The sequence below is a fragment of the Diadema antillarum genome, unplaced genomic scaffold (assembly GCF_040938485.1).
Source record: "Diadema antillarum isolate AM-2024a unplaced genomic scaffold, OU_Dant_1.0 seq00001065_RagTag, whole genome shotgun sequence".
Taxonomy (NCBI): Eukaryota; Metazoa; Echinodermata; class Echinoidea; order Diadematoida; family Diadematidae; genus Diadema; species Diadema antillarum.
In genome coordinates, this window is record NW_027271891.1 from 168608 (window position 1) to 192378 (window position 23771).

At 36.9% G+C, this 23771-nt stretch overlaps 1 protein-coding gene across 1 annotated transcript in view; it reads right to left on the bottom strand.

Annotated features, from left to right (window-relative positions):
- LOC139743282 (mitochondrial enolase superfamily member 1-like) overlaps positions 1–17730 on the bottom strand; it is a 29452-nt gene extending 11722 nt beyond the window's left edge. The window contains exons 1-10 of the mRNA XM_071653775.1: positions 17603–17730; positions 10191–10299; positions 9249–9364; positions 7890–7976; positions 5371–5397; positions 4592–4632; positions 3761–3831; positions 2718–2800; positions 1621–1743; positions 64–198 (exon numbers count right to left, since the gene is read on the bottom strand). Coding sequence (XP_071509876.1) covers positions 64–198; positions 1621–1743; positions 2718–2800; positions 3761–3831; positions 4592–4632; positions 5371–5397; positions 7890–7976; positions 9249–9364; positions 10191–10299; positions 17603–17686 — 876 coding nt within the window. The 5' untranslated portion in view covers positions 17687–17730. The remainder of the gene's footprint in view (positions 1–63; positions 199–1620; positions 1744–2717; positions 2801–3760; positions 3832–4591; positions 4633–5370; positions 5398–7889; positions 7977–9248; positions 9365–10190; positions 10300–17602) is intronic.
- Positions 17731–23771: the final 6041 nt, after the last annotated feature.

The window sequence follows — 23771 nt, forward strand, 5'->3', positions numbered from 1 at the left end:
TTAGGAAGACCCCTGAGGCATGAGTCTGACACCTAAGGCTTGAGATTTGACTTGTAGGCTTACCCGAGAGATGGTAGCATGACCCATGATGTCATCTGGTGAGATGGGTTCCTCGATCCAGTACGGTTTAAACTCTGCAAGTCGTTTCATCCAATCTATGGACTGGGACACTTCCCATCTCTGGTTACAGTCCATCATCTAACATTGACAATTAGTGAAGGAAGCACAAAATTGTATGCAGAACTCTACATGTAACTGAGAATTGATGATCAGAGGAAAAGAGGGTGTGTGTGTGTGTGTGTGTGTGTGTGTGTGTGTGTGTGTGTGTAGGTGTTTGTGTGTGCTTGCATGCCTAGTGAGCTGTGATTTCTTTTACCTTCAGTTCATTAATTCATTGTTTAAGGGTTTGGAATTCACATTGCATACTCTAGCTGCTACTTGGTAGGGCAAACCTCAAACGAGCTTCAGGATTGTACTGTGAGCAACCTTTGTGTACAAGGTATGAATACATTACAAAACTCTCTTCTTCAATATGGTTTTATGAATTGGGGGAGTGGGATGTGAGCAAGATCCCTAGGACTGCAGGGGTGTGGGGGGGGGGGGGTAAAGGGGCCTAGGGTAGGTAAAGAGAGTTTTATTTTGTGTGTAAGTTCGTGTATAAATTTAAGATATATGTTATGATCTCCAAGTCACATCACTTATAATGATCCATTCAATTAATTACCTCCGCCAAGAAAGGCGGAGGTTAGGTATCATTGGCTTGGTTTGTCCAAAATAAATCAAAAAGTTGTGAACGGATTTGAATGAAACTTGCAGGAAAAGTTGATAATGACACAAGGAGCAGATGATTAAATTTTGGTCTTGATCCAGGAATTTGAATAGATTTTTGAAGGATTTTTGAATCTTTTGGCATATAAGGTCAATAAACTTGGGAGTTCTAGCTGCGCGTACTGGAGATTTACATACATGCACTACAGCGCGTGCTCTGCTGATGACGTTAACAAAAGGCTTCTATATTCGGAAATTGCATGCATGTTTTGTGGATATGAGTTGCTGGCTTGGCGGAGGTCTGCGCTCTCCAAGTGCTGTTCTAGTTATTGTCGATTGCATATTGTTTGCATTCATTTAAGACGGATGGTTTGCTACTTAAAAATGAGAGATTATAGAGATTATTGATAAAACAATAAACAAAGTGGGTGAATGATTCAATATCTATCTATGCATCATGAGCAATGTAAATTTGTTTTTAAATGAATGATGATCATGCTCAAAGTTTCATTGGCCTGTTTTATATACATCTAACTGAATGTTAATGATTTATAGAATTATGTATTGAAGAAATCAAATAAAGATTACTGAAAAAAAAAAAATAAATTGCACACAAGTCCATAAAGACCATCATCAAGTCATCATTAGTTGTCAATACATTCACATCTTGTTACCATTCCACTTTTCATTATATTTTTTCCATGTACCACTGCTAGTCAAAAGATGAGGCACTTTCAAGTCATAAACAATGCCATTGGTTCTGATCATATCCTGCAAAGATGAGATATATTTTTCTTTTGATGGTGCTATGCAGCCCTACTCATCAATGATTGAATATTTCTGTGAACTCACCAAGACTTTGTCGTATCCAATCTCCTCCCTAAGGAGCTGTGCCCTGCGGATGTCATCATTAATGTCTGCTCCAATCTTCATTTTGAACCACGTCCATCCCTCACTGAGAGCAGCTCGACATCTCTGCATGAAGGAGGAAGACAGGCTAGAATGGATTCCTTGCTGAATGCTTATTCATAGCACTCAATCAGTGCAGACCTGGAACAAAGTAGCTATGTTAGCCTTCATTCCAGGAGCACCAGTTTTCTAAAATCATATGATTAATTTGTACATCTTTCGTTCAAATCAAACATACAGTGGCTGTGAAGAAAACATTAACTTGATTGTTTGTCTGTGACTAGCTCTTTTTCATGACCTTGAGGCTTCAGTTTTCTAAGACTGGTACCACAGGGCCCTGTATCAAAAGTAATGGCAGCTGATTTTGATTATAAACCTCAAAATTACCCACTATGCAAAATAATTATGGAACAAACCTTCACTGGGGTAAAGACAATTTTTGTATGATACAAGCCATAGAGATGTAAAATATTGCTACGGGTTACAGATACTGATAGAATGATGATGTCCTTTAGACCAAATTTTGAGCTCATCATGGGTGACTTTGTTGGAAAAGCAAATCATTTTCTTTCTTTTTTATGACAAACCTGAGGGGAAGTTCACCACATAATATCAACCATGTGCTAAGGCAAGGCGTCATCCAACTCCCTTTTTCCAGATATGTTTTTGTTTTCTTTCTCTTTATCAGTCCAGCAAATGCATCAAGTATGATACACTGGTAAGTTTCATTAAATTATGTGAATATAAGATACTTAGAATTATTATATATGACAAATATACAGGAGATGAATGAATAGCATATCATTGAGTGTTTGTCCTAAGAGATATATTTCCTTTTATAAAATGTTGAAGTACTTATTCCCGTACTGTACACAGAACATGTGTGGGGAATAAGAAATGAGATTGATGTTGGGTATAAAGATAAGAGTTTATCAAAAGTGACATCTACACGAGCTATCCAAAATTTACATACTCATTGAGATCTGGAGACAAATCATCATTCTACCAAGTTTTTATCAACCTTTTCTATGTTTCTCTACCTGTCGCAGAGTCTCATCTGAGTAGCCGAGCCAGGCAGTGGATGTAGTGTATGCTGGGAAGCCATTTTTGATCAATTCTGCTTCTGTTGGAATCAAAATTGAAAAGGGAATTTGATCAAGCAGTTGCACTATGATGTACACTGTAGAGAAGAAGAGTAAAATCTTAAGAGTTCAATGGTAAAAATTGACTGAAATCGGAGGAAAAATAAGGAAGTTATAACATTATGAAGTTTTGCTAATTTCTGCAAAATAGTTCTTGTATAGTGGATATCAATATGCAAATGAGTGAGCTAACCATGTCATAACCTCACAATTTCTTATTGATCATGTACAAAAAAAAATGATGAAAATGCAATGTTTCTGACATTGAAGTCTGAAACATGATGTTATTCCTGGCTAAATAACTTCAGAATAGTGATCAGTTAGATATACAAGGATTTGAGCCTCGGGCGTATGGCATCTGACTAAAAAACTGGACATTTCAAAATCTTATGTACAAACTATATCGCAAGTTGCGAGGGAATGACATGCTCACTTTACCGTTTGCATATTTACATTGACCGTTCAGGAAATGTTTCCTGAAAAATTAATGAAACTTCAAAGTGTCATAACTTCCCAATTTTTCCCAATGAATCAAAATCTTACACTTGAACTCATAATATTTTACTCTTTCCTATCAGACTAACTTATATTTGGACTGGATTTCCTCTTTAACAACACAGTTTACAATGTACTGGTAGTGTAGGATTAAAAAAATAATAATAATGATAATAACAATGCAAGTGATTTAGGTAGGTATTGCTTCTACACAGCATGTGCAAATATATCACAAATTTCATAAACCCTGAATAAAGGTTATCAAAGGTTACTATGTTTGGTGGTCTGCCATGAGTCCTTGAAAACACTTTTGTGCTTGGTGTAATAGCAAGTGGCCATCATCAATGATAGACCCAACCCACTGCCAACTAAATGCACTTAAAATGCACTTAAACACATCATAATCATGTCTACAACAAGAGAAAATCAAGGGGTATACACCATACCTCTCTCCCCTTTGGTGGCTTCATTAGCTCTCAAGATCTCTATAGCCTCCTCCTTGGTCAAGGCATCAGTTCTGAGTGGAGAAAAAAACACATCAAACATCAGTCTGACCTCATTTGAATATTCATCATCTACCCAAACAACTCTCCCTATAAAACTAACTTTTGAATACATAGGATTGCGGTCAACTAAAATAGTCCATGTGAAATCATAAGTACAAAACAAAAGCAGGCACTCTGTCTCTTTAGGCACATTTCACTACAAACACAAAACATATACATGTAATTGACATTTTGATATCATGATTCAAGGCAGGTAAAATTATTCATATCAATTTATAGCGGCTTACATGACCAAATTAATAGTGTTTTTTAACTCAAGTACTTAATTAGCAGTCGTTTGAAAATTTATTGACACTAAACTGACAAAGATTTCGGGATCAAACCTGAAATTTACATCTTCCTTTCTTTGTTTTATTTTCTTTTGGCATTAGTTAGGAATATTCTACTTTTGATTGTACAGTGCATGCATACTTGCCTTAATTCATTTGCCATGCCTGTTTTAAAATGTAACTGTATCTATTATCAGAAACTTGAATTTTTTTTTTTTGGGGGGGGGTGGGGGGTGGGAGTGAAGACATTACCATGTCTGCTAAAATAGATCAGCATCAAAACATGTAATCACATCAACAATATCATTAAACTGTCATTTGCTTCTTATTGTAATTATACACAAATTGAAGGAAGTCTACAATGCTAAATGGCTTCCTAAGCAGGTAATGCCTCCTTCCTTTGATTGTCCAACAATTTCATCCACTCAGTAACTTCACCTACATGTATCTAAAGTCTATCACGCTGACAAGTTGCTCAGGTGTCTACAGGGAGAAGAAGTAAAGAAATACATGAAGATTAATCTCCAAGTATCAGATTTCAATCAGATGAATACATGATGTAATGCTCCTTACAATGTATGGTGTATGCTTTCTAAACTGAGGCTTGCCCATTGTTTAAAAAAAAAATGTAGACACTACAAACATAAAGGAGCAATATTCACTTCATGCCAATGCTGACAGTATTCATTCATACACATAGAAAGTTGAATTTTGAGAAAATGAACTCAACTCATTGGAAAATAGTAGTCAATCTAATTCTATGTGATTTCCAGATCAGAGAAATTTCTCTCACAAATATTCATACAAGATGTCCATTAAAAGGGTGAGTTTGTCGCTGAATTACATGGAAGCTGTGCTTCAAGAATTAAATCGTGGTTTTAAAAAATATATATATATATGATTTTGATCAATCCCCTTTCACCTTTCTGTCACAGTGATATCACAGAAGTTGGTCAAGAAATACTTTTAATCACTATAAAAAAAAAAAACATATGACTAAAAATAAGACTATAACTTTAATCTAAAAGCATAAGCATTTCCTTCTGCATACTAGTAGTTCTGCAGTTATTAATAGTCCTATTCTTGGTTGGAATAAATAATCATTTGACATTATCATCACTTGATATTTGGAAGCTGATCAAAGTTTTTGCTGCACTTTTGGTTAATGAATTCGAGGGTGGTGGGTATTACTCTAAATCCTACAATGTACACCATACTTACCATGTCAACCAGAAGTTTCCACAATGGCTGTTAAAAAGAAATGAATTGAGATCAAGATGTTACGATATGATTTAGAACTTGATTTATGTTTTCAGTTAGCATTTTGTATCAAAGTTCCAGTCTTCATGCTTCGGAAACACCTTTTATCTTATAAATTTAAAATCAAACTTTTACTTAAAATCCATTGGCAGCCTTAAACATTACACCTTAACACTTTATGTGCCAAGTTCTTGGGCCAACTCAGTCAATGGAGAGCCAAGTTCGCACATTCTGCTCAAAACGCACAAACCTGCCCAAACTGATCGATAAATTGCCAAATACCACCATACAATGAAAGTGTTTCTCATGATTCCATTCCTGTCACATGTAACTTGCATCTTATGTGGTGATTGACTATCAAGCATTGTAACCTACTGGATTTTTTAGTAAATTCTAAGTTTCTGTCACTGTTAATTGTGCAAATGTCATGCCTCTATAAGTAGCTACTGGTCATTTGAAAGAAAATCAATCATAGATTTGTCATACAATTTAACTGAAAGCAAAGCTTGGCATTTTCTCTACAACTTTGTTCATTACATGTCCAGGGTAACAAAAATCTATAAAAATTTACAGAGATTTGATAAACAGAATGTTTCCCCTATGGCCTAAACATGACTATGTTGCTGTCTCAGAATAATGTGGTGCACAGGAGGCTTACACCATGGCACATAAAGATTTAAACCATGACTGGAGGACACACCTGAAGATGATGAAGTTAGCAGGACAGGTTTAAACTAGAAATGTCGCTATGGCGACTGGTATGCCTCCGCCATAATGCATGATTCTCCTAGTAGGTCTATAGTACATGTGGACAATGTGTAATTACATTTTCACAAAATTGGCAAAATGTTAAAATGACATGTTTGTCACAAATGTATTGAATGTTTACCTTCCTTGACCTAGATGTTTATTGGATGAATAGGAGAGCATGTATTTGGGGATTTAAGAACTTTAACTTGACTTTGACCATTTCATAAGTTTATGCACTGAGTAATTTTCAAGGTATGGAGAAAAAGCGCAATTTCTGTATTGAACAGTAAATTGTTATCATTTTCATCTGGCCTTTGATTTATAAGAGAATCACTGTCAGGCAGAACATGTACATAAATTCAGCATGTTCTAAGTTTCAAGATAACTTGAGCCACTTCCGAGATATGGAGAAAGAATTAAGTTCAGCACTTTCACTTGATCTTTGACCTTTTGACCTTTGACCTTCTTGGCAAAAAAAAATCCCAGAGAATCTCTATTGGGTTATACATGCATACATCAAGTTTTTAAAAAAAAAAGCCCTGCTGGCATTGCATTATAAACATAAGGAAAATAGTAAAATTTTGAAGTATTGCCCTTGACCTTTGACCCCTGACCTTTGACCCCATGAACCCTAAATTCCCTAGATAACCACTGCCAGTCAGTAGATGCATATATATACTATGTTCCATGAAGATACCTTGAACAATTTCCAAGATACAGAGAAAAAAGTGAAAATTTAACATTTTATTTGACCTTTTGACCTTTGACCTTTTGACCTCATGACCCCAAACTTTCACCAGAGAATCTTAATTGGGTAGTACATGTATACACTAAGTTTCCAGAAAATATCTTCAGGCATTGCATAGATATGGGGGAAATAGTAAAATTTTAAGCATTTGACCTTGACCTTTTGACCTTTGACCTTGAGCATGTGCACCCAAAAGTTGATAGGCACAACTTCACCCCCTAATACACATACATGCCAAGTTTCATTAGGATACCTCAAAAGATTTTGGTAGTTACCCTGTCCACAAAATTCATTACGGACGGACGGAAGGACGGACGGACGGACGGAAGGACGGACGGACGGACGGACGGACGGACGGACGGACGGACGGACGGACGGACGGACAACCCGAAAACATAATGCCTCCGGCACCACTTCGTGGCGGAGGCATAAAAAAAAGATACCATGTAAATTACATCGATGATAACAAACAGAGTGATGTGCCACGGCTTGTAATTCAAAAAGCTCCTGAAAGGAACCAGGGGAGCCTGATGTTTTTGAAGAGTTGAATAGATGGATGGTCCTTATTCTGTATATCTCAGATCAGCCTTATATTTCCATAGTATCTGCTTAGTTTCATGGCGGCTTGCCCCTGAGCTAAGTTAGGCAACTCACTTAGATGTCTGAACACAACAGTCTTTTTATGCACTGATCAATAGTTTGTTTGGGATGTCTGTGCTACTGTGCTACTCAGTTAAAGAATGCATGCCAAGAGATCTGGCAGTGGATGAACAACAGGAAAAGAAGGATTGATAGGGTATCTTGGCAACAATTTTGAGTCGAATTTGGCATATAAATAAGTTTACTCTTTCACTGTGATATGTACCATCACTGTATGCATGAATAAAGATTAAACATATTCCACACCTCTGGCACCAGCTCATGGATGGCAAAAAGATTGGCTCTGATGCCATTTTGTTTTTCTAATTTATCAAAAACATACCTTTCCTTCTCTCTTGGCCCAGAGGTCCCAGAGAGCATTCATCATGGCCGCTGTAGCAAGATGGATGACGCCTTTCTCTGGACCAATCTGAATGGGGGGAAAAAAAGCACACAGAAGAAATTGAATACCTGATCGTGCTGGATGTTCTCAAGCTCCAGCCAGAATTGTCGTATCTCTCTGATACCTTGGGTTGGTAATTTGTACACCTTTTCACTATCTACATGACTCTAGCCCATTGAGGACAAACTGATTTTGCTGTAATACACAATTCCTATACTCGTTAACCCGTTGAAAACGAGTCCTGTGTATACTCAGGCATGTGTCTATGGAAAATGTGTATTGTAGCAAAATCAGTCCATCCTCAACTGGTTAATGTTCAAGATAAATTTGTTACTGACTTATCAACAGCTGTCTATCTGGTTGCTGTTTTTATCAAACTTTTTAAAGCCATTTGTTTACACTAATATTCAGTTGCATCACTCTATTGTGCAGAGAGAAATAAAGGTTCTGTATACCTTTGGGAGCAGTGATTTATCACATTTGATGCATAGTGTATGTGTAGATTAGTTGTATTACAAAACATCCTACCATATACAATTTTTGCAATAAAGCCAAAAATATAAGGAGATATCACTATTTTTCTCAATAAACCATAATTGTAGATGGTTTAGTCTGGAAACATTTTCATTATAACTACAATTGTATTGTTCACATTCTGTACATTTAACAATACTTAAAACATTGATTATACTGGTTCAAATATTTACAGTGGTTATTTCTATCCCTAACTCACATTTTAGAACTATTTTGAAGCACGAATGCTGGTTTTTTGTTTTTGCTGCAAATGGTAAATCATGCCTTTAATCAGCTGCTCAATTTGCAAACATCTGCATATTATAGATTGCTATGTGACTAAATTAACTTGTATGATATAAATTTTTTACTTTGAGGGAATATACTTTTAGAACATTACATGGCTTTTATCAAACCTGTTGAAGACTAATCCTGAGTGCACTCGGACACATGTCTATGGACAAACATGTGGTACAACAAAATCAGCTTGTCCTCAATGGGTTATAGTGAGAAGCTACAAAATGTTAGAAATGGTCATGGGTTTTGATCTGGATCATGAATTTAAATGCTAATTCCTCGGTACAGAAAAAAAAAAGGATCATTCCCATTCAGTGATCTCACTCACACCTCCTTGGGAGTGGATGTGAAGTGCTCAATGGTAATGTGTTACAAAATCATCTGTTTTTGCTTAAGACATTTTTTTTTTCATTCTGCTACAAAGACTTTCTTTTCAGTATACAAATATGGTGGATATTTTTGGATGATTCTTAATAATCAGTCACTTACCCATCTGAGTTGGGATTCGCTTGTCAGCTTCCGCCAAAATGAAGCAAAATCTCCAAAGATCTCCGATAAGTTGACGCCAACAACAAACGGAACCAGAGCATTTACCCCTGCCACGACTTCAAAGGCAATAAACGATCATGGCCAGTATTAGAATATTTCACAAGAGTATCAGAAATTGCTCAAATATTGACAGCATTGCACTGTGAGTAGGGAGGTGAAAGAATTCTCCTAGCACCTCTCTTTGCTATTAATGGATTAACAATAAATCAAACACGAGATGAATTTTACTGAAAGGAACACACTCTCTTTTGAGAACATTGATAAGGATTACTGGAGAAATTATTTATGTTCCCCATCCCAACATAGATTCATAAACCCAACCAAGAAATGTTTTACTACTAAAAGACACATCCTATCTTAGATTCCTTATACTCCAGCACAATTCCCTGCATTAGATCCTCTGACATATGATTCACTCTGACACCCCCCCCCCCTTCTTCCCAACCAATAAAGAACAAAACTTATGGTGAAAGAGCCTTCTCTCCAACAGTCACCACACTCTTGAATTCTTTCCCCACCACTGTTCATGTACATAAATGTGTACCACAAGTCTGAATGAGAAAAGAAACAAACAAACAAACAAACAAAAAATGCTACAGCATCACTTATTTTCCAGTCATATTTAAAAACTGCTATTGGTACATAATTTGGTATTTCTGTATGAGCATCTGTTTCTATATGCAGTGTAATCTGAGCTCTTCCAGGTAAAATATGCACTTGATATCACGAGCACTAAGTATCTAAATGTTATTGTTGCCATCATTATCATCATCAGAATCAGAATCTAACTTCAGATTTGCAATCTAACTTCACAGTTTTGCAATCTAATTACTTTTGCGCATACAAGGTGAATGGCTCATTAGCATGATGGTTGCTACCTACCAACTTCTGTGCCCCTCCCAATGGTGAATGTGGGTCCGTGCCCCTCGAGGCCATCACCAGCATCTGTCTTGATGATGACGTAGGCACAGGAGTAGTCTGGATCTGTGTGCTAATAGACATTTTCAAACATTGGCTTATCATCATTATTTATTTGGCATTTCAACATAAACTACAAACACAAAATCATATAAAGATGTGGTGATTCTACGTGCATATCGCTGGTTGCCACGGCCGGAGTAAAAGACAAACTTTATAACCTGTTGAGGACGGACTGATTTTGCTATAACACGCATTTCCCATAGACACTTGCCCAAGTATACTTGAGACTCGTCCTCAACAGGTTAAAAGACAAACTCACCAAGGCTCGGGGCCTTCCTCCACAACCAGTGCATGCAACCAGAATCAGCTATATCAATGTAACACAGTTACAAACAATATCAAATAATACATTATTACACAAAAATATGCACTGAATTCAGATTTGTTTTGTTTCCTGGTTTTCCTGGAATTCTTGTGAGATTACTGACCACACCCACCCCCCCAACAAATAACACACAACAAAAGCACACAACAACAAAAGAAAGAAGCATAAATCTATAAAACAATCAAAACATTTCCTGTACATGTAGGACAAAGGCAGTGTTCCAGAATGGCAAAGCTACATTGATGCACCCTTTCCGGTAAGGACCAGTCCTTCAAGATCCTAGTGCTGATTAGGGATGATTCCCTTTACATTACTAGGAGGATAGCTAAACATGTCAGATCATTTTTTTTTTTTCATCGATGATTCTCCTTCAGGACTATTTTGACACACAATAATTTCTTCAAGTGCAGCTGTCACTTGCAATTTTTCTTGATTTTCTACTTTCCAAAGTACATTGATTATATTCAAATAAGTACCCGGTAAATAGGAAGTGTCTATTGGCATTGCTGGTTGAGTAAAAGGTGGCTCCTGTCTATAGAGGTGGAGGTGGTGACGCCCACCTCATTACAGCCTTACAGACCTGTACTAGTAGAATTGACTGAGAGTTGAACAGCTAATTACAAAGCATTCTCTTTGTACATTGTACATGTAGTGATTGCAAAGGTCTAAAAAGGACGAAGTATGTGAGGGTGTAAATTTATGTGTATTAAACTGCGTAAATAATCATTTTGATCAGATTTTTTTTTTTTAAATTAGATTTACCAGCTGTTTGATTTGTAATGCCTCTACAGGAATCTAGACTAAGTGCTTAATATGTCGATGCATTTGTTTTGTATTTTCTAATATTGATAATAGACCAAGAAATCTACAGATCTAGAGCAGAGCAGCCTAGATCTATCTAGAGTTAGGTGTGCTGGCAGCATGTGTTTCGCCATGCCCATTAAACCATTCATGGCACATCGATATCTGATAGAAATAGGTGAGTAGGTCAAACTTGTCTTGTGATCACACTGTAAACAAGACAGGCGTAATTATGACCAAGAGTGCAATTGTGACAATTCAGGGACTAGAGGATACTTTTATAAATCGCGTTGTCATTTTCATATGAGCACTCCAGGGTCTGTTTGCTTTTGGCAATTTAGGATAAAATTCTAATCGCAAACATTTTGGTTTCCAAAAGTACCAAACTCAAAATTCAGTACATGGGACTACACAAATATATATTTCAGACTTAGCAGCTCCCGTGCTGAGCCGCAAGCTCTATCTTGGTGTCAACAGATAAATATTTGCCACGTAGTGTCGTAGGCCTAGACTTCAATTATACAATCCTACCATGGCATCAGATATATCTTCGAGAGAGGTAGGAAATCGGATGTCCTTGACGTCTACCTCCACAATTTTAGCGTTGGACATGGTGGTGGGACTTGTTCTCGACTCCTCTTGAAGCTTACAAATGTGCCCAGTCGACAGGCGCGCCCCAATTCCTATATGTCCTCTACTGTTTACATTCCACAACGGTCCCTGGGAAAATGCGCGATACCGCCCCCTTGACAATAGTCTGCTGCATGCCGTCTTGGTTCCTAAATTAATTTTTACATCAGGGCAATCTTGTTCTTTACTTTTATCTCACATGCTTCATTTGTTTTTCTTTTCTTTTTTTCAGGAGGCATTTAAAAAGTCTAAAGAAATTCTAATGAATCAGCCCAAGCTGTACACAAACAAGTACATCATGAGTTAGCATGGGTTGAATAATTGTATTGCAACTATACATTGTACCCTAGATGTGATGTCGTGATGGCGTAAATATTCAACAGTGTGAAAATAAATACTCTTGATGATAAACCCCTAAAACCCAAACAAACAACAAAAAAACCCTTGACAATCAATTAGTGGATCTCTGATTCTAACTGGTTAATTGCCATGCACAGTTATTCTAAACTAACTGATTGATTGCCTATGATCCACATTCATTTATGTCTGTCTATGATTATTATTGCTTCTCCACTCATGTTTCAAGGGGAAAAGTGAAAATGTGCCACCCACTGACAAAATTATTCACATAAAATTATGTGTGACCATGGACGACTCAATGTCAACATTTTTTAAGATATAAGTTTACCATTTGATTCTTTTATGAACCCATTTTACAAAGCATTGAGATGTATGCATGTATGATGTATTTATAGACCAAGAAATATAGTACAGATCTAGAGGCTTGCAGCCAAGATCTATCTAGAGTTAGGGGCACTGCCACTGCTGGCATGTGTTTGGCCATGCCCATTAAACCATTCATCACATGTCGATATCAGATAGAACTAGGTCTGTAGGTGAGCAGGCCCTAGGTCAAAATTTTCTTGTGATCATACCATAAAACTTTAGGTTACAAAAAGGCGTAATTAGACCCTACTCCAATGCAAAATGCAAAATATACCCCTTTTATACTGCCCACGACTTTCAGCTTGCTTCTGAAGCGAGCTAGCTTTAGCTCGGGCTAAGTCGTTTTATACTGCCATTCTCGACCACCCAAGGTTACGTGCAAGACCAGACCTATCGGCCTCCCCCCCCCCCCCCCCCCCATCAGCCTGCTGTCCTTCCCACCATTGCGCAAATTTAGTGACAGTTTTCATGCTTATACTTACGAGTACGAATTCAGTTCCGTTGTTATACGTTACTCGCGAAATTCAACCATTTATCAGCATATATGTATATACAATGTATGCATATATATATATATATATATATATATATATATATATATATATACACACACATATATATATATTACATATATATAGGTTGTCCATGTGTTGGCAAGATAATAAGATAAAAAACAAAACTGTAACAAAGTTCAAGCTGTATTCACCAACGATTTATTTCTGCACACAAGTGTTGAGAAAGAGGGGTGCACGTCACACGACCGACACCCACGAGTCATACAGCCCACAAGTTATACAGCTCACAAGTCATACAGCCCACGAGTCATACAGTCCACAAGTCATACAGCCCACCAGTTATACAGCCCACGAGTTCGTCACTGTGTAAATAAAGCCCACGAGTTGGACGTCAAGTAACATAAGCCCAGGAGTTATGCGGCTCACGAGACCGACACTACGCACATATGGCTCATGAGACCGACACCAAGCGAACAAAGCCCACGAGACCGACACTACACTTAAAAGGCCCACGAGACTGACGCTACGCATACAAGGCTCACGAGACCGACATTATGCAAAAGAGGTTCACGAGACCGACACTAAGCAAAGAAGGCCCACGAGACCGACAGGATGAACAGCGCCACCTATAGACCAATAAATTGTATAGGGTGTCCTGATAATGGCATAAGGAAGATATGAGAGATGGAAAAGAAGAGTTGCCAGGGTGTTACCCCATCAGTTGCCCCCACCCCCGAAATGATCAAGATCTTTAATTGAGTTTGCGTGGGTGTGTGTTTGTGAAAAAAAATGAAAAAAATTCAGTAAAAGTGTGCAACAGATCTTTCCACATTAACTTAAAGATTCCAAGACACCCTCGTTTGCTAGTTAACCCTTTGACATCTTTTATATATTCCTACCCCCCCCCCCCCAAAAAAAAAAAAGAGAGAGAGAGAGAGAGAGAGAGAGAGATCTGCCTTCGCTGATTGTTATTATATTCTATTGGGATCATTGAGAGGCATTTTATAGAGTGAAAATCGGCATGATTCGAGTAGGCTTATGGGTTGAATAGAGAAAAAAAGGCCTTGTAAGAAAAATTGTTAGTGCAATTCCATCTAAACTGCATGAACAAAGTGGCTACCAAAATCATTACGTTTTTCTTCTTGCAGGCGGTTGCTTGTGGAAAACTCGGTACAGAACTGGCAAATTAACATCACTTAAATTACATGATGAGAAGGTGAGGCTGCAGACAAGAATTTAATACATTTTTTAAAAAGTTTTTAAAAGTTTTTAAAGTGAAAGTATGCACTTCTCGTCTGGCAAATGGTTGCAAAAAAATGAAATAGTCCGCTATCTGGTCAACATACGATGACTGGGGATAACAGTTGAATAGAATATTCATACAAAAAATAGTCGAGATAAGAGAATAAAGCGGGAACGAAAGATTTGAAAGGGAGCCTTTTTTAACGAGTAAAAGGGAAAAAGTGTGGTTGCTTGCGTTGAAAAGTTTGGGGTTATTTTTTCATTACCTTTTCTTCTTTTGTAAATACAGTTAACAGACACTATACCCGGTCTTGTCTAGTCTTCCAGAGACTCCGTATAAAAAAATAAATTGATGATGTATACGGTAATGACAGTTTTTGCCAGTCAAATTATATAGCAAGCGATTTTTCTTCTTCTTTTATCATGATTGGTTCCTCATAGAGCCCTCAACAAGAAATTCATTACTCACAAAAAGCATTTTAGGGAAGACATTCAATTTGCCTTTTATTCAAAATTCTTCATATTTTTTTTCGGCTATCCGTATGTGTACCTGCCTATACAGCACATTTCTTCATTGTTCAAAATAATAATGATGCCTATCAATCTTTCAATGTTCTCTGATCTAAATCAAAGGTTCGCCTCAGTACAAAGATACATGTATTTTTATGTGCTTATTTGTAATTTTAAGTTCTTTATGAAATAGAAATTGTACCTTCACCATCCCTTCTTTATCTTTTGAGGAGGTAGAGGAATTCATCCCCGATGCCATCCCTTTCCCTTTCCGCAAAACACAAGTACTTAAAGAAAAACAAACAAACAAACAAACACTGCCATCCCTGTCCCTTTTCGCCAAAAATAAAATTTAATACACTTACTAGGGGAATAATGAAATTATTTCGACATTCAGATCAATCAACTAGAAAAAAATTTTCCAGCAGAGAAATAAAGTTTACAAGGAATTATATTTCACAAAATGGTCAATGTTGCATTGCACTCCTGCTTTACATGATCTGGATAGGGGGTAGTCACTTGCGAGGGTGTTGATTTAGTATAAATTAAACAAAATAACATAATCGTCTATTAAGGTAGCATTAGGGATTCGGAAAAAACAAGATGTATCCATGAAAACAGCTATTGTATTTCACGAAAAATGTACTGTTTGGAGGAGAATAACACAAGCCACAAATTGAGGTGAATCCCTGCGACATAAAACATTTTAATCAGTTGATTTACATGTAACATTATAGTTACAGAGAAAATTACAAATAGATCTTACTCCAAAACGTCTAAGCAGGAGGGTAGGATATCTAATATAGCCTAAGTAACTGGTAAATCGAGAAAGAGAAGAGGTAAAAAGTACATCCTGTCCATCTTCCAGCTAAAAACTGGGAAAGCTTATTAAAAATAGCACGACAGCATTATCAAAGCTCTAAAATTAATCCATACATCGTTCTTGTCTTTTTTTTATCACTTCATTTGTGTTTTTTGTCTTCTTTTTTTTTTTTTGGGGGGGGGGGGGGGCATGAAGAATACAATTCTATTTTTCTAATTGATAACAATGTCGCTCCCTGACAGACCTGCCCCCTAGAAGTATGTAGAAATACATATTTGATGTCGTTCATGTAGGTGGTTACCATCTTTCACTTGACGAAGTTGCACCCGCCAGTATGTTATTTTTCCGTTCATGGAACACCCTGTACAGGTAAATGACATGTAGTTGGCGCTGTTTATCCTGTCGGTCTCGTGGACCTTTTTTGCCTACTGTCAGTCTCGTGGGCTTTCTTTGCTTAGTGTCGGTCTCGTGAGCCTTTTTTGCTTAGTGTCGGTCTCGTGGGCCTTCTTTGCCTACTGTCGGTCTCGTGGGTTTTCTATGCTTAGTGTCGGTCTCGTGAGCCTTTATTGCTTAGTGTCGGTCTCGTGGGCTGTGTCTGCTTAGTGTGGGTCTCATGAGCCTTTTGTGTGTAGTGTCGAACTCGTGGGCTGTATGACTCCCGAGCCGTAAAACTCGTGGGCTGTATGACTCATGAACCTATTATTGCTGTCGGTCTCATGGACCGTATGACTCGTGGGTGTCAGTCTCGTGGGATGACCCCGAGAAAGAGCGAGTCACTCAAAAATTTGTGTGCACAAATAAACAGTTGGTGAATATAGCATGAACCTTGTTCTAGTTTTGTTTTTTTATCTATCTACATGTAATACGCACTGCGCCAGTCTATCTTTTTTTTTCTCAAGACCTAAATCATGTCGTTTGCTAGTTCAAAGAGTTCACTGATCCACCCCCCCCCCCCCCCCCCTCCTAGAGCGGACTAACTTTAGCTCGGGCTAATTATTTTTCGACCTTTTATACTGAGAGTTAGCTTGCTTCAGGTCCGCACCTGAAGCGAGCTAACGCCCAGTTAAATTCAAGGGGTATCTAACGCCCTGTAAAGGGTTAGTAGACTCTCATAAGCAGAAGCGGATCTAGAGGGGGGGTTGGGGGGGTTGCAACCCCCCCCCCCAAAAAAAAAAAAAAAAAAAAAAAAAAAAAAAAAAAATCCGGGGACCATTTTTTTTTAAATCTTATCTTTTTTTTTTAAACTTGTAATTTTTAATTTGGCAATGACCTCTATACCAAAAATAGTGGTGTTTTAGATGCAAGAAAACGCCATTTTCACACACAGATTTTCAAAAATTCTCCCTACTGTGGGAGGGGGGACACCCCCTTCCCACACCTCCCCCCCCCCCCCCCCCCCCCCCCCCCCCCTTTATAAAAAGCTAGATCCACCCCTGGTAAGTGTGACGATAAAGAGTGGGATTGTGTTAATTCAGGGACTATAGGATACTTTCATAAATCGCATTGTCATTTTCATATGTGCACTCCAGGGTCTGTTTGCTTTTGGTAATTTAAAGATAAAATTCTAATCGCAAACGTTATCGTTTCCAAAAGTGACACACTCATACTTCAGTACATGGCAGTACATGGGACTACACAAACAAATATTTCAGACTTAGTAGCTCCCATGCCAAGCCGCAAGCTCTATCTTGGTGTCAAACGATAAATATTTGAGGCCTAGACTTCAATCATACAATCCTACCATGGCATCAGATCCATGATCTTCGAGAGAGGTAGGAAATCGGATGTCCTTGACGTCTACCTCCACAATTTTAGCGTTGGACATGGTGGTGGGACTTGTTCTTGACTCCTCTCTATTAAAGCTGTACAAACGGGTGCCCACTGCATGCACTGCATGCGATGCCCAGGCACTAGGCACAGGCGCGGCGCAGGTGTACCCCTACATCCCATCGACTCCCACACCGGTCCCTGGGAAAACGCCCCCTTGAAAGTAGTCTGCTGCATGCCGTGTTGTATCTCAGCTGCTCAGCGCAATCTTGTTCTTTACTTTTAGTATGGATCTATACTTCATATATATATATATATATATATATACATTTTTTTTTTTTTTTTTTTTGGTAAGGAGGCGTTTAAAAAGTAAAAAAACACAAACAAGTAGACCTGCATCATGAGTAGGTATTTGTTAGATGATTGTCTTGGGATGACTATTATTCAACTCTATAAAATACTCTGAATTATAAACCCCTAAAACCCGAACCAACAACAAAACCCTTGAAAATCAATTAGGGGATTTCTAAATCTGTGTTAACCTATTGCTTAATTGCCGTGCATATACGAACTGATTATCTATTACTTATAACTGATCACTGATTACCACATTCTTATGATTATTATTGCTTCTCCACTCATGTGGGGGGGGGGGGTGAAATGCACTTGTGCCACCCGCTGACAAAATCATTCATGTAAAATTATATGTGACCATGGATCAATCAGTGTTTGCTGACACATGCTTTGAAATATAAGTTCACCATTTTATTATTTTTGAATCCATCAAAGCATTGTGATGTATGGATGTATTTTCGTGAATTTTTTTGAACTTGAGGCACTCATTAACTCAGGAAGCTGTCAAAACTCCCCTCGGCTGGACCTCTCATGGGTTTGAAATGGAATTTCATGGATCATCATCTCATTTGAGTTGATCTTGGTTGTCACTAGTGGTGCCACTGTTTCATTAAAAAAAAAAATTGTTAAACTTTTGAATTCTACAACTTTCTTGTTATAGGTCTGATGCTGAGAAATCTCTACCTCTGTTGGTTTAATTTTGCTTTTTATGCAGTGACCCAACTTTGATGTGATGTGGAATCATATTTTAACAGAATACCCCCCCCCCCCCCCCCAAAAAAAAATAGTAACATTATATATATATATATAATTATATATATATATATATATATATATATATATATATACACTCAGTAAAAAAAAGTAAACACTTTTTCGAGTTCATATTTTTCAAAGCAGATTTTGATGAAAATCAATGTATTATATACCATATTACAGCTAATCTAATTGGCTATCAAACTAATGGGTAAATATAAAAGAAACCTTTACGCATGAGTGAACACATTTGTTTTTGTGTAAAAAAAAGCACAAAAGTGAAAAAAATTGCGAAAAATGACATGTTGTTTTTCATTTGGAAGATACCAATGATAACAAATGAAACAGTGTAACACAATGAGAGACATGAATGAAATAGCGAAAATATGTTTTCGATCTCTTTATTTCTTTATAGCCTAAAACAAAAGCAAACTTGGAAACTAAAAGGGGAAATAAAAATACTCTGTCAACTCAAACGTCAAATGACATACAGAGCAAGGGAAAAGGATGATTAGATAAACAGAATATCTTTTTATTTCATTACTCTAATTTAGTAATTTAAGAATTCATCAGACAAATTCAAGAGTCAAATATCATTTACAATTGTTTAATATGAGAAATCACTTCAAATCTCTACCATTTTTGCTTTTATTGCTTCTTCTTCTCTCATTTTTTTTTAATCTGGATTTGACAGAAGATTCTTCATTTTCCTCCATATTTTTTAGCCTTTATTGAGTTTTGGCTTCAAAGATTTATAGAGGTCAAAGATTCATTGTTGCAACTTAATTCATGTTTTTTCAATGTGTTAACTTTGTCTTTTTCCCCTTATTGTTACATGGAAAAGCACTTATGAATAGCACGCATGAATAAGAACTTGCTATTTTTTGCAATTTTTACATTTGTGCTTTTGAAAAGAAAAACGAAGGTGTTCACTCATGCGTAAAATTTACATATATATTGACATACCAGGTTGATAGCCAATTGAATTACCTTTCATATGTTATATAATACATTACCGTTTAGGTTAACATTCAATTATGAATATAAACTTGAAAAAGTGTTTACTTTCTTTTTTAGCTGAGGGTATATATATATATATATATATATATATATATATATATATATATATAACGAAGAATAAACCGGTAATGCAATATTTCGCCAATATAGAGTTTATTATGCAACTCAAATTTTCGGTGGCTTCCATCCACCTTCTTCAGGAGTCTCGACGCGGAAAAACCAACATATATATATATATATATATATATATATATATATATATATATATATATATATATATATATATATATATACATATTCACATAGGTAGGTAGGTAGATAGATACATACATACATACATACATTGTACATACACAGTATATACATACATAGGCGTACCTGTGCTTAGGCGTCTTGTCCGCTACCGGCGGTTTCATGCTGTGGCGATCTTCAGGCAGACTGACTTTCAAAGTGATGTGCTTCTGTGTTTATGTGGCCCAGTGGATCCTCAACAAACTATATTCCAGACGGATATATCTTATACCCAACGGATACTATATATTGTGTTATATATATTGCATATATTGTGAGTGGACGTATACTGACATTTTAATGTCAAAGCAAAGCACAGACTCTGAACTGTTGCATGCCATGCGTACTGATCTTAACTGATCGTAGTTTCTGATCTTTTCAAGTTTGTTGGTTTGTTGACGACCAGGTATAGAAGTAAATTTTCTAGTGTGTTCTCGTGCATGTAAATTCAGTCTTGGTTGCAAAATTTGATCTTCATCATCAAGTTAAATCATTATGTCGTCAGACCATAACAATCACTATGACAATCATTTTCATCACGATGAAGACGTGATTTATATTCTCACTCTCAAGCTCGTCATTCCAATTCCTCATGACAATATGCAGTGCAGAATACATGAATACAATGTATAATGATAATCGTTACGCTGTTCAATTTGTTATTTATTTGAATTGATGTACCAAGGGACACCACGCGTGGGGGTGTATGGGCTGAGATTCCTTTCAAGTGATATGGGATTTGTTTTGTTCTTTCAGTTACACATTTGTATATCCAAATGTATTAGAATTAATTATGTCTTGAATATAATTGTTCAGTTCTGTGATAAAATGTGCATAAAAATCAGTCCCGTGCCCTCCTGTGGGTGTTGTTTAATGATTCTCTTGGCATTTTATAATTATTTCCTCTTATCAATTATACGTAACACAAATTTATAATCTATGTTATTTTTGTGTTATCTACTTTTATTTTTTTAAAAGAATGTATATCGTATCATATTTGTTATACATAGATATCTTGTATATGAGACAAAGTGACTGCTTTTAAAGCACATCTAGAACTATTTGCTATTGCTTGAGTAGTGCTGCTGTTTTTTTTTTTACTTTTTTCTTCTTCTTTTTTCTCTCTCTCTTTCCCGATGATTGCTCTTATTTACATGTTCATGTATGTATTGATTTGTTTTTTATTCCAATAAAACACATAAAAAAACAATATGCAGTGCAGATGTAAAAGTACATGTACTCTGCAATAATTATTGTCTTCAAAAATGTTTTTGAAATTGCGCTAGATGACCCTCAAACTCTTGTCTCTGGGGTCATGTATGGCGATATGGGGAGGGATATAACACAGAAACGTCCTTCACAGTAAAATCTATAATGGCCAGTTGTTGGCCGTATATAAAATAATAGCCTTTCATTGAACAAATTCATGTCTATTCTGAAGGCATAACAAAGTAACACTGGCAGAACAAAATCAAAACAACATTTCGTATATGGCATAAATGCTTTGCCATCCAAGTTTAAAACTTGGATGGCACAGCATTATACTTTTGCAATGACCCGTAGACAAGAGGCAAAGTTGTGTCTGTTTCTTTTTTTTTCTTACTTCTTAATGGTGATTGTAGATCTACGACCATAAGAGATATTTTAATTAAGTAAAGTTACTCAATTATCAAGCCCATTCGTTTCAGCAGATATCATTATTTATGGCCAAGATAGCCAACAAGGGGGGGGGGGGGGGGGATCTCTGGAATCATCAAATTGTTCGTGCGCTCTTATCTTCTGAAATGTCATCGCAAATTGTCTCGTAAACAAACCAGAATTCCAAGACCAGGAAGTACGATTGACCCCTCTCGATTCGACTTATGATGATAATTCAACTCCTCTACTGGCATTCGCCCCTGCATACTAAATTGCTAAATCAAAGCACTGAAACAATTTTGAGTGATCATTCGTTCTTCTCTCGCTTTCTCTTTTTGCCTCCCCCCCCCCCCCCCCCCTCTCTCTCTCTCTCTCCCTCTCCCTCTCTCCCTCCCCCTCTCTCTCTATCTATCTATCTCCCTCTCTCATTTCTCTCTCTCTCTCTCTCTCTCTCTCTCTCTCTCTCTCTCTCTCAGTTTGCCCACGTACTAGTTTCCTTCTTGCAGGATCGTCTCGTGCCAACACAAAACAATTTCATAAACAGTAAACACGATGTTCTTTATTTTGCTGGAATCCCTTCATCTTATACATCTACTTAATATGAAGTCCCATGCATTCTTTTTGGTTGGTTGGAATGTAGGTCTTACTTTCGTATTCTACATAGCTTATTTTGAAGCAATGCTATAAAAAGCTTGTGTTTGCCTTACCTTGAAAGTCTTTCAATAAGATATCCTCACTTTAGCTTATTTGGGGTTCTATTTTCTTCAATGTTGTTCAATTATTAACTTTTATACTGGTATCCCTGCCTCTTTCTGAACCCCTTGCTCTTTTAATCTGCGGGTAGTGAGATGACTTTAATGAGACATTTACTTCTAATCACCTCCCTCTGTTAGATGAAGTTTGGGTTACAGGTATACAAAAAGTTCTCCAGTTGCAATTTACAGTGAACTCCTATCGGTTTGACACTATTCTTCTCTGGAAAACGGACTAATTTTAGTATCCCCAATAGCTCAAGTTAGATGAAGTGTCAATGTTTTTCCGCGTATGAATGGAATAAAAAACAACTTCATCAAAATTCGTGAACTTTCGATATGTAGTATATGCGACAAACTCAGTCAGTCAAGAATTTAAACTCGACATGACATTACGTATGGGTCAATGTCAATGTGAATGTACACATTATGGGGAAATATGGGGAAACCTTAATTTGAATGTCAATTTCGTCTCAAAGGATGGAATTCTATTTTTCTTTGTGGCCGACCACAGACAGTATTATCAGATAGAATAAAGAGGAACGCTATAAGGTATCATCGGAAAATGGATTCTTTTTTCCCGAAGCACGTTGAGTTGTTCACAATTTACAAGCATGCTTTTCAGTGGACCTCTCAATTCTTTTTTTTCTCCAGACATAACTTTGTATTTTGCCGGTATGCATGTATGATTTTTTATTTGTTAGGTATAATCTACCATGTAAAGTCGAATACATGCCTATGTTATATCTTCTGATTCATTTCGTGTTATGTTTGCCGAAAAAAAAGAAAGAATGAATGAAATGAAATGAATGAATGAATGAAGAAAAGACAACTCCACTTTGAGCTGCATTTAGTCCGCTGGTATTAAAGAAAGGGAACTAAAGGCGTTACTTGGAAACTGCCATTATGTAAGAAAGTAAAGTATGGTTTTTAGACTCAATCAACTATTTGTCATTCAGGCAAAATTTGATGAATTGAGAACCGAACTGTGTCAGGCGTGAAAACAGAAGAAGAAAGTGATGAAAAAGAAAAAGATTTTTTTTTATTTAGTTGCTTACTTTATTTCCATTGAACAAAGGCCGATATATACACTTGTAATACAAAGTATATATTCCATACTGTAAGAAAAGATGAGATGTTTCTAGCACAATCTGCATGGTTGTTAAGTCGAACAGAGATTTCAGCAGAAAACATTCCGATTTGGAAATTGTTTTATGAGAAAACAAATTCAGCGATCTGCCTTCGTCACCTTATAGATGAAGAAAGCGAAACAATGTATGTGATTCTCTTTACACTCCCTCCCTCTCTATCTCTTTCTTTCTCTCTATCTCT